Source organism: Pezoporus wallicus, unplaced genomic scaffold, assembly GCF_028554395.1.
Source record: "Pezoporus wallicus isolate ANWC-B61680 ecotype Strahan unplaced genomic scaffold, APGP_CSIRO_Pwel_v1 contig_10277, whole genome shotgun sequence".
NCBI classification, from domain to species: Eukaryota; Metazoa; Chordata; class Aves; order Psittaciformes; family Psittacidae; genus Pezoporus; species Pezoporus wallicus.
In genome coordinates, this window is record NW_026642887.1 from 1 (window position 1) to 13,348 (window position 13,348).

The 13,348-nt window shown below is 61.0% G+C and overlaps 2 protein-coding genes and 1 long non-coding RNA gene across 3 annotated transcripts; 1 reads left to right on the forward strand and 2 right to left on the reverse strand.

Annotated features, from left to right (window-relative positions):
- Positions 1-403: 403 nt before the first annotated feature.
- On the forward strand, positions 404-3,076 carry LOC130611883 (uncharacterized). The gene is made up of 3 exons (XR_008975341.1): positions 404-498; positions 1,118-1,179; positions 3,006-3,076. It is a non-coding gene; the product is annotated as an uncharacterized LOC130611883 (long non-coding RNA).
- A 1,825-nt stretch (positions 3,077-4,901) lies between these two features.
- On the reverse strand, positions 4,902-5,546 carry LOC130611884 (LWamide neuropeptides-like; the record flags this gene model as incomplete). The annotated part of the gene is given in 3 exon segments (XM_057433096.1): positions 4,902-5,243; positions 5,245-5,353; positions 5,392-5,546. Coding segments are annotated over 3 exon segments (606 nt in total), but the record flags the coding sequence as incomplete, so codon positions are not given.
- An 810-nt stretch (positions 5,547-6,356) lies between these two features.
- Positions 6,357-7,038, reverse strand: LOC130611885 (LWamide neuropeptides-like; the record flags this gene model as incomplete). Its single annotated transcript, XM_057433097.1, is given in 4 exon segments — positions 6,357-6,791; positions 6,793-6,864; positions 6,867-6,935; positions 6,937-7,038. Coding segments are annotated over 4 exon segments (678 nt in total), but the record flags the coding sequence as incomplete, so codon positions are not given.
- Positions 7,039-13,348: the final 6,310 nt, after the last annotated feature.

The following is a 13,348-nucleotide window of genomic DNA, read 5'->3' on the forward strand; positions in this document are numbered from 1 at the left end:
CCCCACTGAGCCCCATTGAGCCCCATTGAGCCCATTGAGCCCCATTGAGCCCCACTGAGCCCCATTGAGCCCCATTGACCCCATTGAACCCCATTGTCCCCATTGAGCCTCATTGACTCCCATTGAGCTCCCATTGAGCCCATTGGAGCCCCATTGAGCCCCCACTGAGCCTCATTGAGCCCCATTGAGCCCATAGAGCCCCACAGAGCCCCATTGAGCCCATTCAGTCCCCTTGAGACCCACTGAGCCCATTGAGCCCATTAAGCCCCACTGAACCCCATTGACCCCATTGAACCCATTGATCCCCATTGAGCCCACTGTGCCCATTAGCCCCATTGAGCCCATTGAGCCCCATGGAGCCCTCATTGACCATTGAGCCCTACCCCAGGCCCCTATCCCATTGCCCCCAGGTTCCTGGAGCCCGACCCCGGCCAGGACACCTGCACCATCACCCAGGGGGACATCGTGGGGGCCGTGGACATCGCCAACGCTGCCAAGGTGGGCAATGGGGCAATGAGGGGCAATGGGGCAATGAAGGAAGGAATGGGGGGCAGTGGGGAATGGGGAATGGGGTAATAGGGGGGCAATGGGGGGGGGTAATGGGGGGAATGGGGGTAATGGGGGGAATGGGGTAATGGGGGCAATGGGGTAATGGGGGGCAATGGGGGCAATGGGGGGCAATGGGGCAATGGGGTAATGGGGGGGGGGAATGGGGGGGGGCAATGGGGGCAATGGGGCAGGGGGCAATGGGGCAATGGGGGCAATGGGGCAATGGGGCAAGGGGGGTAATGGGGGCAATGGGGCAATGGGGGGCAATGGGGGGCAAGGGGGGCCAAATGGGGGCAATGGGGGGAAATGGGGGCAAGGGGGGAATGGGGGCAAGGGGGGCAATGGGGGAATGGGGGGCAATGGGGCAGTGGGGGGCAAGGGTCAAGGGGGCAAGGGGGTAATGGGGGGCAAGGGAGTAATGGGGTCAATGGGGGTAATGGTAATGGGCAATGGGGTCATGGGGTTTAATGGGATCATGGGAATGTGGGGGGCAATGGGGTCAGTGGGGACCCATGAGGCCACATATGGGGCACGTGTGCCATGGGGGGCTCCCCCCTCTGCCCCACAGCACTTCGAGCTCCGCTTGGAGCAGTTCGGGCCCTACCGCCTGGATTACACCCGCAATGGGAGGTGAGCGCCCCATAGACGCCCCATAGACACCCCATAGGCACCCCATAGACACCCCATAGACACCCCATGGGCACCCCATAGACACCTCATAGACACCCCATAGACACCCCATAGACACCCCATAAACACCTCATAGACACCCCATAGACACCCCATAGATACCCCATAGACACCCCATAGACGCCTCATAGACACCCCATAGACACCCCATAGGCACCCCATAGACACCCCATAGATACCCCATAGACACCCCATAAATACCCCATAGCCACCCCATAGACACCCCATAGACACCCCATAGACACCCCATAGACACCCCATAGACACCCCATAGACACCCCATAGGCACCCCATAGACATACCATAGATACCCCACGGACACCACATAGACACCCTATGGACACCCTATAGCCACCCCATAGACACCCTATAGATACCCTATAGGCACCCCATGGGCACCCCATAGCCACCCTGTGGACATCCCATAGCCACCCCATAGATACCCCATAAACACCCTATAGATGCTGTATAGATACCCCATAGGCACCCCATGGATACCCCATAAGCACCCCATAGGCACCCCATGGACACCCCATAGACAGCCCATAGACACCCCATGGACACCCCATGGACACCCCATGGGCACCCCATAGACACCCCATAGATACCCCATGGACACCCCATAGACACCCCATGGACGCCTCATAGACACCCCATAGACACCCCATAGACGCCCCATAGACACCGCATAGATACCCCATAGACACCCCATAGACACCGCATAGATACCCCATAGGCACCCCATAGACATCTCATAGACACCCCATAGGCACTCTATAGACACCTCATAGACACCCTATAGACACCCCATAGACACCCCATGGGCACCCCATAGCCACCCCGTGGACATCCCATAGCCACCTCATAGATACCCCATGAACACCCCATAGATGCCCTGTAGATACCCCATAGGCACCCCATGGATACCCCATAAACACCCCATAGATGCCCTGTAGACACCCCATGGACACCCCATAGATACCCCATAGGCGCCCCATAGACACCCCATGGACACCCCATAGATACCCCATAGGCGCCCCATAGACACACCATAGATACCCTATGGACGACCCATGGGCGCCCCATAGATACTCTATAGACACCCCATGGACACCCCATAGATACCCCATAGACACACCATAGATACCCTATAGACACTCTATGGACAACCCATGGGCGCCCCATAGACACCCTATAGACACCCCATGGGCACCCCATAGACACCCCATGGGCACTCCATAGACACCCTATAGACACCCTATAGACACCCCATGGACACCCCATGGGCACCCCATGGACACCCCATAGACACCCCATAGACACCCCATGGACACCCCATAGACACCCCATGGACACCCCATAGACACCCCATGGACACCCCATAGACACCCCATGGACGCCCCATAGACACCCCATGGACACCCCATAGACACCCCATGGACACCCCATAGACACCCCATGGACACCCCATAGACACCCCATGGACACCCCATAGACACCCCATGGACACCCCATAGCCCCCCCATAGACCCCATGGACCCCCCCATAGCCCCCCCATAGACACCCCACAGACACCCCCCACTGACACCTCCACTGTTTCCTCCATTGCCCCCCATTGCCCCATTACCCCATTGCCCCCCATTACCCCATTGCCCCCCATTGCCCCCCATTGCCCCCCATTGCCCCCCATTGCCCCCCATTACCCCATTGCCCCCCATTACCCCATTGCCCCCCATTGCCCCCCATCGCCCCACATCGCCCCACAGACACCTGCTCTTGGGGGGCCGCCGTGGGCACGTGGCGGCTCTGGATTGGCAGAGCAAGGAGCTGCGCTGCGAGATCAACGTCATGGAGCCCATCAACGACGTGGTGTGAGTGCCCCCTGCGCCCCATAGCGCGGAGCGGCCCCATAGCGAGGAACAGCCCCATAGCGAGGAACAGCCCCATAGCGCGGAGCGGCCCCATAGCGCGGAGCGGCCCCATAGCGAGGAACAGCCCCATAGCGAGGAACAGCCCCATAGCGAGGAACAGCCCCATAGCGAGGAACAGCCCCATAGCGTGCAACAGCCCCATAGCGAGGAACAGCCCCATAGCGCGGAGCGGCCCCATAGCGCGGAGCGGCCCCATAGCGAGGAACAGCCCCATAGCGCGGAGCAGCCCCATAGCGAGGAACAGCCCCATAGCGCGGAGCGGCCCCATAGCGTGCAACAGCCCCATAGCGTGCAACGGCCCCATAGCGAGGAACAGCCCCATAGCGCGGAGCGGCCCCATAGCGAGGAACAGCCCCATAGCGTGCAACAGCCCCATAGCGAGGAACAGCCCCATAGCGCGGAGCGGCCCCATAGCGAGGAACAGCCCCATAGCGAGGAACAGCCCCATAGCGTGCAACAGCCCCATAGCGCGGAGCGGCCCCATAGCGAGGAACAGCCCCATAGCGTGCAACAGCCCCATAGCGTGCAACAGCCCCATAGCGAGGAACAGCCCCATAGCGCGGAGCGGCCCCATAGCGAGGAACAGCCCCATAGCGCGGAGCGGCCCCATAGCGAGGAACAGCCCCATAGCGCGGAGCGGCCCCATAGCGCGGAGCGGCCCCATAGCGAGGAACAGCCCCATAGCGAGGAACAGCCCCATAGCGAGGAACAGCCCCATAGCGAGGAACAGCCCCATAGCGTGCAACAGCCCCATAGCGAGGAACAGCCCCATAGCGCGGAGCGGCCCCATAGCGCGGAGCGGCCCCATAGCGAGGAACAGCCCCATAGCGCGGAGCAGCCCCATAGCGAGGAACAGCCCCATAGCGCGGAGCGGCCCCATAGCGTGCAACAGCCCCATAGCGTGCAACGGCCCCATAGCGAGGAACAGCCCCATAGCGCGGAGCGGCCCCATAGCGAGGAACAGCCCCATAGCGTGCAACAGCCCCATAGCGAGGAACAGCCCCATAGCGCGGAGCGGCCCCATAGCGAGGAACAGCCCCATAGCGAGGAACAGCCCCATAGCGTGCAACAGCCCCATAGCGCGGAGCGGCCCCATAGCGAGGAACAGCCCCATAGCGTGCAACAGCCCCATAGCGTGCAACAGCCCCATAGCGAGGAACAGCCCCATAGCGCGGAGCGGCCCCATAGCGAGGAACAGCCCCATAGCGCGGAGCGGCCCCATAGCGAGGAACAGCCCCATAGCGCGGAGCGGCCCCATAGCGTGCAACGGCCCCATAGCGCGGAGCGGCCCCATAGCGAGGAACGGCCCCATAGCGCGGAGCAGCCCCATAGCGAGGAACAGCCCCATAGCGCGGAGCGGCCCCATAGCGAGGAACAGCCCCATAGCGCGGAGCAGCCCCATAGCGAGGAACAGCCCCATAGCGCGGAGCGGCCCCATAGCGCGGAGCGGCCCCATAGCGAGGAACAGCCCCATAGCGTGCAACGGCCCCATAGCGCGGAGCGGCCCCATAGCGAGGAGCAGCCCCATAGCGAGGAACAGCCCCATAGCGCGGAGCGGCCCCATAGCGCGGAGCGGCCCCATAGCGAGGAACAGCCCCATAGCGCGGAGCGGCCCCATAGCGTGCAACAGCCCCATAGCGAGGAACAGCCCCATAGCGCGGAGCAGCCCCATAGCGAGGAACAGCCCCATAGCGCGGAGCAGCCCCATAGCGCGGAGCGGCCCCATAGCGAGGAACAGCCCCATAGCGTGCAACGGCCCCATAGCGCGGAGCGGCCCCATAGCGAGGAGCAGCCCCATAGCGAGGAACAGCCCCATAGCGCGGAGCGGCCCCATAGCGCGGAGCGGCCCCATAGCGAGGAACAGCCCCATAGCGTGCAACGGCCCCATAGCGCGGAGCGGCCCCATAGCGAGGAACAGCCCCATAGCGAGGAACGGCCCCATAGCGCGGAGCAGCCCCATAGCGTGCAACAGCCCCATAGCGCGGAGCGGCCCCATAGCGTGCAACGGCCCCATAGCGCGGAGCGGCCCCATAGCGAGGAACGGCCCCATAGCGCGGAGCAGCCCCATAGCGAGGAACAGCCCCATAGCGCGGAGCGGCCCCATAGCGAGGAACAGCCCCATAGCGCGCAACGGCCCCATAGCGCGGAGCGGCCCCATAGCGAGGAACGGCCCCATAGCGTGCAACAGCCCCATAGCGCGGAGCGGCCCCATAGCGAGGAACAGCCCCATAGCGCGGAGCGGCCCCATAGCGAGGAACAGCCCCATAGCGCGGAGCGGCCCCATAGCGCGGAGCGGCCCCATAGCGTGCAACGGCCCCATAGCGCGGAGCGGCCCCATAGCGAGGAACAGCCCCATAGCGCGGAGCGGCCCCATAGCGCGGAGCGGCCCCATAGCGCGGAGCGGCCCCATAGCGAGGAACAGCCCCGCGCGGAGCGGCCCCATAGCGAGGAACAGCCCCATAGCGCGGAGCAGCCCCATAGCGAGGAACAGCCCCATAGCGAGGAACAGCCCCATAGCGCGTAGCGGCCCCATAGCGAGGAACAGCCCCATAGCGAGGAACAGCCCCATAGCGAGGAACAGCCCCATAGCGCGAAGCGGCCCCATAGCGAGGAACAGCCCCATAGCGCGAAGCGGCCCCATAGCGAGGAACAGCCCCATAGCGAGGAACAGCCCCATAGCGTGCAACAGCCCCATAGCGAGGAACAGCCCCATAGCGCGGAGCAGCCCCATAGCGAGGAACAGCCCCATAGCGCGGAGCGGCCCCATAGCGTGCAACAGCCCCATAGCGTGCAACGGCCCCATAGCGTGCAACAGCCCCATAGCGCGGAGCGGCCCCATAGCGTGCAACGGCCCCATAGCGCGGAGCGGCCCCATAGCGAGGAACAGCCCCATAGCGCGGAGCAGCCCCATAGCGAGGAACAGCCCCATAGCGCGGAGCGGCCCCATAGCGCGGAGCGGCCCCATAGCGCGGAGCGGCCCCATAGCGAGGAACAGCCCCATAGCGCGGAGCGGCCCCATAGCGAGGAACAGCCCCATAGCGCGGAGCAGCCCCATAGCGAGGAACAGCCCCATAGCGAGGAACAGCCCCATAGCGCGAAGCGGCCCCATAGCGAGGAACAGCCCCATAGCGAGGAACAGCCCCATAGCGAGGAACAGCCCCATAGCGCGAAGCGGCCCCATAGCGAGGAACAGCCCCATAGCGCGAAGCGGCCCCATAGCGAGGAACAGCCCCATAGCGAGGAACAGCCCCATAGCGTGCAACAGCCCCATAGCGAGGAACAGCCCCATAGCGCGGAGCAGCCCCATAGCGAGGAACAGCCCCATAGCGCGGAGCGGCCCCATAGCGTGCAACAGCCCCATAGCGTGCAACGGCCCCATAGCGTGCAACAGCCCCATAGCGCGGAGCGGCCCCATAGCGTGCAACGGCCCCATAGCGCGGAGCGGCCCCATAGCGAGGAACGGCCCCATAGCGCGGAGCAGCCCCATAGCGAGGAACAGCCCCATAGCGCGGAGCGGCCCCATAGCGCGGAGCGGCCCCATAGCGAGGAACAGCCCCATAGCGTGCAACAGCCCCATAGCGCGGAGCGGCCCCATAGCGCGGAGCAGCCCCATAGCGCGGAGCAGCCCCATAGCGAGGAACAGCCCCATAGCGCACAACGGCCCCATAGCGAGGAACAGCCCCATAGCGTGCAACAGCCCCATAGCGCGGAGCGGCCCCATAGCGAGGAACAGCCCCATAGCGCGGAGCAGCCCCATAGCGCACAACAGCCCCATAGCGTGGAGCAGCCCCATAGCACGGAGCAGCCCCATAGCGCGCAGCCCAGAACAGCCCCATAGCGCGGAACAGCCCCATAGCGCGGAGCAGCCCCATAGCATGGAGCAGCCCCATAGCGCAGAACAGCCCCATAGTGCGCAGTCCATAATAACCCTATGGCCCATAACCCCACATCCCATAATAACCCCATATGCTATACCTGTGCCCCACAAGTACCTGTGCCCCCTAGCTGCCCCAGAAGTACCTGTGCCCCATAAGTAGCCATGCCTCACAGCTGCCCCATAAGTACCAATGCCCCATAAGTACCTGTGCCCCATAAGTACCCACGCCCTATAGTTGTCCCATAAGTACCTGTGCCCCATAAGTACCCATGCCCCACAGCTGCCCTCCAAGTACCTGTGCTCCATAGCTGCCCCACAAGTACCTGTGCCCCATAAGTACCCGTGCCCCATAAGTACCAGTGCCCCACAAGTACCCGTGCCCCACAGCTGCTCCACAAGTACCCGTGTCCCATAGCTGCCCCATAAGTACCCATGCCCCACAAGTACCCGTGCCCCACATCTGCCCTATAAGTACCTGTGCCCCATAGCTGCCCCATAAGTGTCTGTGCCCCATAAATACCCGTGCCCCATAGCTGCCCCACAAGTATCTGTGCCCCATAAGTACTAATGCCCCATAAGTACCTGCGCCCCACAGCTGTCCCATAAGTACCCGTGCCTCACAAGTACCCATGCCCCACAGCTGCCCTACAAGTACCTGTGACCCATAAGTACTAATGCCCCACAGCTGCCCTCCAAGTACCCGTGCCCCATAGCTGCCCCACAAGTCCCTGTGCCCCACAAGTACTCATGCCCCATAGCTGCCCCACAAGTACCCGTGCCCCATAGCTGCCCCACAAGTCCCTGTGCCCCACAAGTACCCATGCCCCACACCTGCCCCATAAGTACCTGTGCCCTATAGCTGCCCCACAAGTACCCGTGCTCCACACCTGCCCCATAAGTACCTGTGCCCCATAGCTGCCCCACAAGTACCCGTGCCCCACACCTGCCCCATAAGTACCTGTGCCCCATAGCTGCCCCACAAGTCCCTGTGCCCCACAAGTACCCATGCCCCATAGCTGCCCCATAAGTACCCGTGCCCCATAAGTATCTGTGCCCCATAAGTACCTGTGCCCCATAGCTGCCCCACAAGTACCCGTGCCCCATAAGTATCTGTGCCCCATAAGTACCGCTGCCCCACAGCTGCCCCATAAGTACCCGTGCCCCATAGCTGCCCCATAAGTGCCTGTGCCCCACAAGTACCCGTGTCCCATAGCTGCCCCACAAGTCCCTGTGCCCCACAAGTACCCGTGCCCCACACCTGCCCCACAAGTCCCTGTGCCCCACAAGTACCCGTGTCCCATAGCTGCCCCATAAGTGCCTGTGCCCCACAAGTACCCGTGCCCCATAGCTGCCCCACAAGTCCCTGTGCCCCACAAGTACCTGTGTCCCATAGCTGCCCCACAAGTCCCTGTGCCCCATAAGTACCCGTGCCCCACAGCTGCCCCACAAGTACCCGTGTCCCACACCTGCCCCACAAGTCCCTGTGCCCCACAAGTCCCTGTGCCCCACAAGTACCCGTGCCCCATAGCTGCCCCACAAGTCCCTGTGCCCCACAAGTACCTGTGTCCCATAGCTGCCCCACAAGTCCCTGTGCCCCATAAGTACCCGTGCCCCACAGCTGCCCCACAAGTACCCGTGCCCCACACCTGCCCCATAAGTACCAATGCCCCATAGCTGCCCCACAAGTACCCGTGTCCCACACCTGCCCCACAAGTCCCTGTGCCCCACAAGTCCCTGTGCCCCACAGCTGCCCCACAAGTACCCGTGTCCCATAGCTGCCCCACAAGTACCCGTGTCCCACACCTGCCCCACAAGTCCCTGTGCCCCACAAGTCCCTGTGCCCCACAGCTGCCCCACACCCCCAGGTGGCTTCACTCCGAGTCCCTCGTGGCCGTCGCCCACCGCCATTGGCTCCACGTCTACGACGGCCTCGGATTGGAGCTGAGCGTCCTCAAGGGCTGCCCCCGCCCCCTGCGCATGCGCTTCCTGCCCCACCACTTCCTGCTGGCAACGGCGGTGCGGGGGGGGGAGGGGCGGGGGGGGGGGAGGGGGAGAAAAGGGGGGGATGGGAGGGGGTTGGGGGGAGAAAGGTGGGGGATGGGGGGAAAAGCGGAAGAGAAAGGGGCAGAAGGACGGGGATGGGGGGAGAAAGGGGGGATGGGGGAGGAGGTGGGGGATGGGAGGGGGTGGGGGGAGAAAGGGGGGATGGGAGGGGGTGGGGGGAGAAGGGGGGGATGGGGGGAGGAGGGGGGGATGGGGGGATGGGAGCAAGGGGGGGATGGGGGGAAGGGGGGATGGGAGGGGGTGGGGGGGAGAAAGGGTGGGGGATGGGGGGAAGGGGGGATGGGGGGAGAAAAGGGGGATGAGGGAGAGAAAGGTGGGGGGTGGGAGGGGGTGGGGGGAGAAAGGGGGGGGATGGGGGGAGATGGGGGCAGAAAGGAGAAAGGGGGGGGATGGGGGGGAGAAAGGGGGGGATGGGGGAAGAAAAGGGGGGGGATGGGGGAGAGAAAGGTGGGGGGTGGGAGGGGGTGGGGGGAGAAAGGGGGGGGATGGGGGGAGAAAGGTGGGGGATGGGGGGGAGAAAGGGGGGGGATGGGGGGAGAAAGGTGGGGGATGGGGGGGAGAAAGGGGGGGGATGGGGGGAGAAAGGTGGGGGATGGGGGGGTCTATTTCGGTTGGTTTTGGCTCATTTTGGGCCAGTTTCGGCTCAATTTCGGCCGTTTTGGGCTCAATTTTGGCTCATTTTGCGCCGTTTTTGGCTCAATTTCAGCCGTTTTTTGCCTTAATTTGGTCTGGTTTTGGCTCATTTTTTATCATTTTGTGCCGGTTTTGGGTCAATTTCAGCCGTTTTTGGCTCACTTTCAGCCATTTTTGGCTCAATTTCAGCTGTTTTGTCTTGTTCTGGGCCGTTTTGAGTCTATTTGGGCCGTTTTTGGCTCATTTGGGGCCGGTTTGGGGCTGGTTTTGGCCGTTTTGGGCCGTTTTTTGCTCAATTTCAGTCGTTTTGTCTCATTTTGGGCCGTTTTGGGCCGTTTTTTGCTCAATTTCAGCCGTTTTGTCTCATTTTGGGCCGTTTTGTCTCATTTTGGGCCGTTTTTGTCTCATTTTGTGCCGTTTTGGGCCGTTTTTTGCTCAATTTCAGCCGTTTTGTCTCATTTTGGGCCGTTTTGTCTCATTTTGTGCCATTTTGTCTCATTTTGGGCCGTTTTTGTCTCATTTTGTGCCGTTTTGGGCCGTTTTTTGCTCGATTTCAGCCGTTTTGTCTCATTTTGGGCCATTTTGGGGCCGTTTTGTCTCATTTTGTGCCGTTTTTGTCTCATTTTGGGCCGTTTTGTCTCATTTTGTGCCGTTTTGTCTCATTTTGTGCCGTTTTTGTCTCATTTTGGGCCGTTTTGGGCCGTTTTGTCTCATTTTGTGCCGTTTTGTCTCATTTTACACCGTTTTTGTCTCATTTTGAGCCGTTTTGGGCCGTTTCGTCTCATTTTGTGCCGTTTTTGTCTCATTTTGGGGCCGTTTTGTCTAATTTTGCGCCGTTTTTGTCTCATTTTGGGCCGTTTTGTGCCGTTTCGTCTCATTTTGTGCCGTTTTGTCTCATTTTGCGCCGTTTTTGTCTCATTTTGGGCCGTTTTGTCTCATTTTGTGCCGTTTTGGGCCGTTTTGTCTCATTTTGGGCCGTTTTGTCTCATTTTGTGCCGTTTTTGTCTCATTTTGGGCCGTTTTGGGCCGTTTTGTCTCATTTTGTGCCGTTTTGTCTCATTTTACACCGTTTTTGTCTCATTTTGAGCCGTTTTGGGCCGTTTCGTCTCATTTTGTGCCGTTTTTGTCTCATTTTGGGGCCGTTTTGTCTAATTTTGCGCCGTTTTTGTCTCATTTTGGGCCGTTTTGTGCCGTTTCGTCTCATTTTGTGCCGTTTTGTCTCATTTTGCGCCGTTTTTGTCTCATTTGGGGCCGTTTTGTCTCATTTTGTGCCGTTTTGGGCCGTTTTGTCTCATTTTGGGCCGTTTTGTCTCATTTTGGGCCGTTTTGTCTCATTTTGGGCCGTTTTGTCTCATTTTGTGCCGTTTTGTCTCATTTTGCGCCGTTTTTGTCTCATTTTGGGCCGTTTTGTGCCGTTTCGTCTCATTTTGTGCCGTTTTGTCTCATTTTGCACCGTTTTTGTCTCATTTTGAGCCGTTTTGTCTCATTTTGAGCCGTTTTGGGCCGTTTTTTGCTCGGTTTCAGCCGTTTTGTCTCATTTTGTGCCGTTTTGGGCCGTTTTTTGCTCGGTTTCAGCCGTTTTGTCTCATTTTGTGCCGTTTTGGGCCGTTTTTTGCTCGGTTTCAGCCGTTTTGGGCCGTTTTTTGCTCGGTTTCAGCCGTTTTGTCTCATTTTGCACCGTTTTTGTCTCATTTTGCACCGTTTTGTCTCATTTTGAGCCGTTTTGGGCCGTTTTTTGCTCAATTTCAGCCGTTTTGTCTCATTTTGCACCGTTTTTGTCTCATTTTGCACCGTTTTGTCTCATTTTGTGCCGTTTTGGGCCGTTTTTTGCTCGCTTTCAGCCGTTTTTGCCCCGTTTCGGTCTCACTTTGCTCCCGTCGCTGTCTCCCGCAGAGCGCGCGGGGCTCCCTGCACTACGTGGACGTCTCGCTGGGCACGGAGGTGGCGGCGCTCAGCACCCGCGCCGGGCGCCCCGCGGCCATGGGGCAGAACCCGGCCAACGCCGTCGTGCACCTGGGACACGGCAACGGTGGGGGGGGGACGAACCCCTTAAGCCCCCCCAAACCCCCTTTGGGACCCCCCCAAACCCCTTTGGGACCCCCCCAAACCCCTTTGTGCCCCCCCAAACCCCTCTTGGACACCCCCAAGCCCCCTTTGAGACACCCCCAACTATCTTTGAACCCCCCCCAAGCCCCTTCAGGACCCCCCCAAACCCCTTCAGGACCCCCCCAAACCCCTTTAGGACCCCCCCAAACCCCTTTGTGTTCCTCCCCAAACCCCCTTTGGACCCCCCTAAACCCCTTTGTGCCCCTCCAAACCCCCTTAGGACCCCCCCAAACCCCCTTAGGATCCCCCAAACCCCTCTTGGACCCCCCCCAAGCCCCTTTAGAACCCCCACACACCCCTTTAGGACCCCCCCCAAACCCCTTTGTGTCCCCCCCAAAACCCCCTTTGGACCCCCCCAAACCCCTTTCTGTCCCTCCCCAAACCCCTTTGTGTTCCCCCCAAACCCCTTTAAGACCCCCCAAACCCATTTAAGACCCTCCCAAACCCCCTTTGTGACCCCCCCCAAACCCCTTTGTGACCCCCTGAAACCCCTTTAAACCCCCTGAAACCCCTTTAGGACCCCCCCAAACCCCTTTGAGACCCCCCAAACCATCTTTGAACCCCCACAAGCCCCTTCAGGACCCCCCAAACCCCTTTGTGACCCCCCCAAACCCCCTTTGGACCCCCCCAAACCCCCTTAGGACCCCCCAAACCCCTCTTGGACCCCCCCAAACCCCTTAGGACCCCCCCAACCCCTTTGGACCCCCCCAAACCCCTTTGGACCCCCCCAAACCCCTTTAAGACCCCCCCAAACCCCTTAGGACCCCCCCCCAAACCCCTTTGTGACCCCCCAAACCCCCTTTAAGACCCCCCAAACCCCTTTGGACCCCCCCCCAAACCCCTTTGTGACCCCCCAAACCCCCTTGGGACCCCCCCGTAAGCGTTGGGGGCCGTTCCTTGTGTCTCCTATGGGGGGCTATGGGGGTGACCTCTATGGGGTGATCTCTATGGGGTGCGTGCCCCACAGATACATGGCCTCGGCCGGGTTGGACCGCAAGCTCCGCCTCTTCGACCTACGCACCTATAAGGCGCTCCACGAGCTGGTGCTGCCGTTGGGCGCCGCGCACCTCGACTTCAGCCAACGCGGGCTCTTGGCCGCCTCCTGTGGGGACGTGGTGCAGGTGAATCCCGCCCCATAGAGACCCACAGCGGGGCTTTGGGGGGGTTCAAGTCGTGCCGTGGTCCTAGGGGTCAAGCCCAGCCCCATAGCGCCTTGTTGAGCCTCAAGGCTTCGGCGACTTGAAGGTCTTTCGTTGCTACCCGTTCCATGGCCCTATGGGTCAACCCTGGCCCTGTGGGTCAACCCCAGCCCCATAGTCCCTTGTTGACCCCCAACACCTCAATGGTCTTGAAGGTCTTCCATTGCCCCTATTTCATGCCCCTATGGGTCAACCCCAGCCCAGCCCATAGTTCCTTGTTGACCCCCAACACCTCAATGGTCTTGAAGGTCTTCCATTGCCCCCTATTTCATGCCCCTATGGGTCAACCCCAGCCCCAT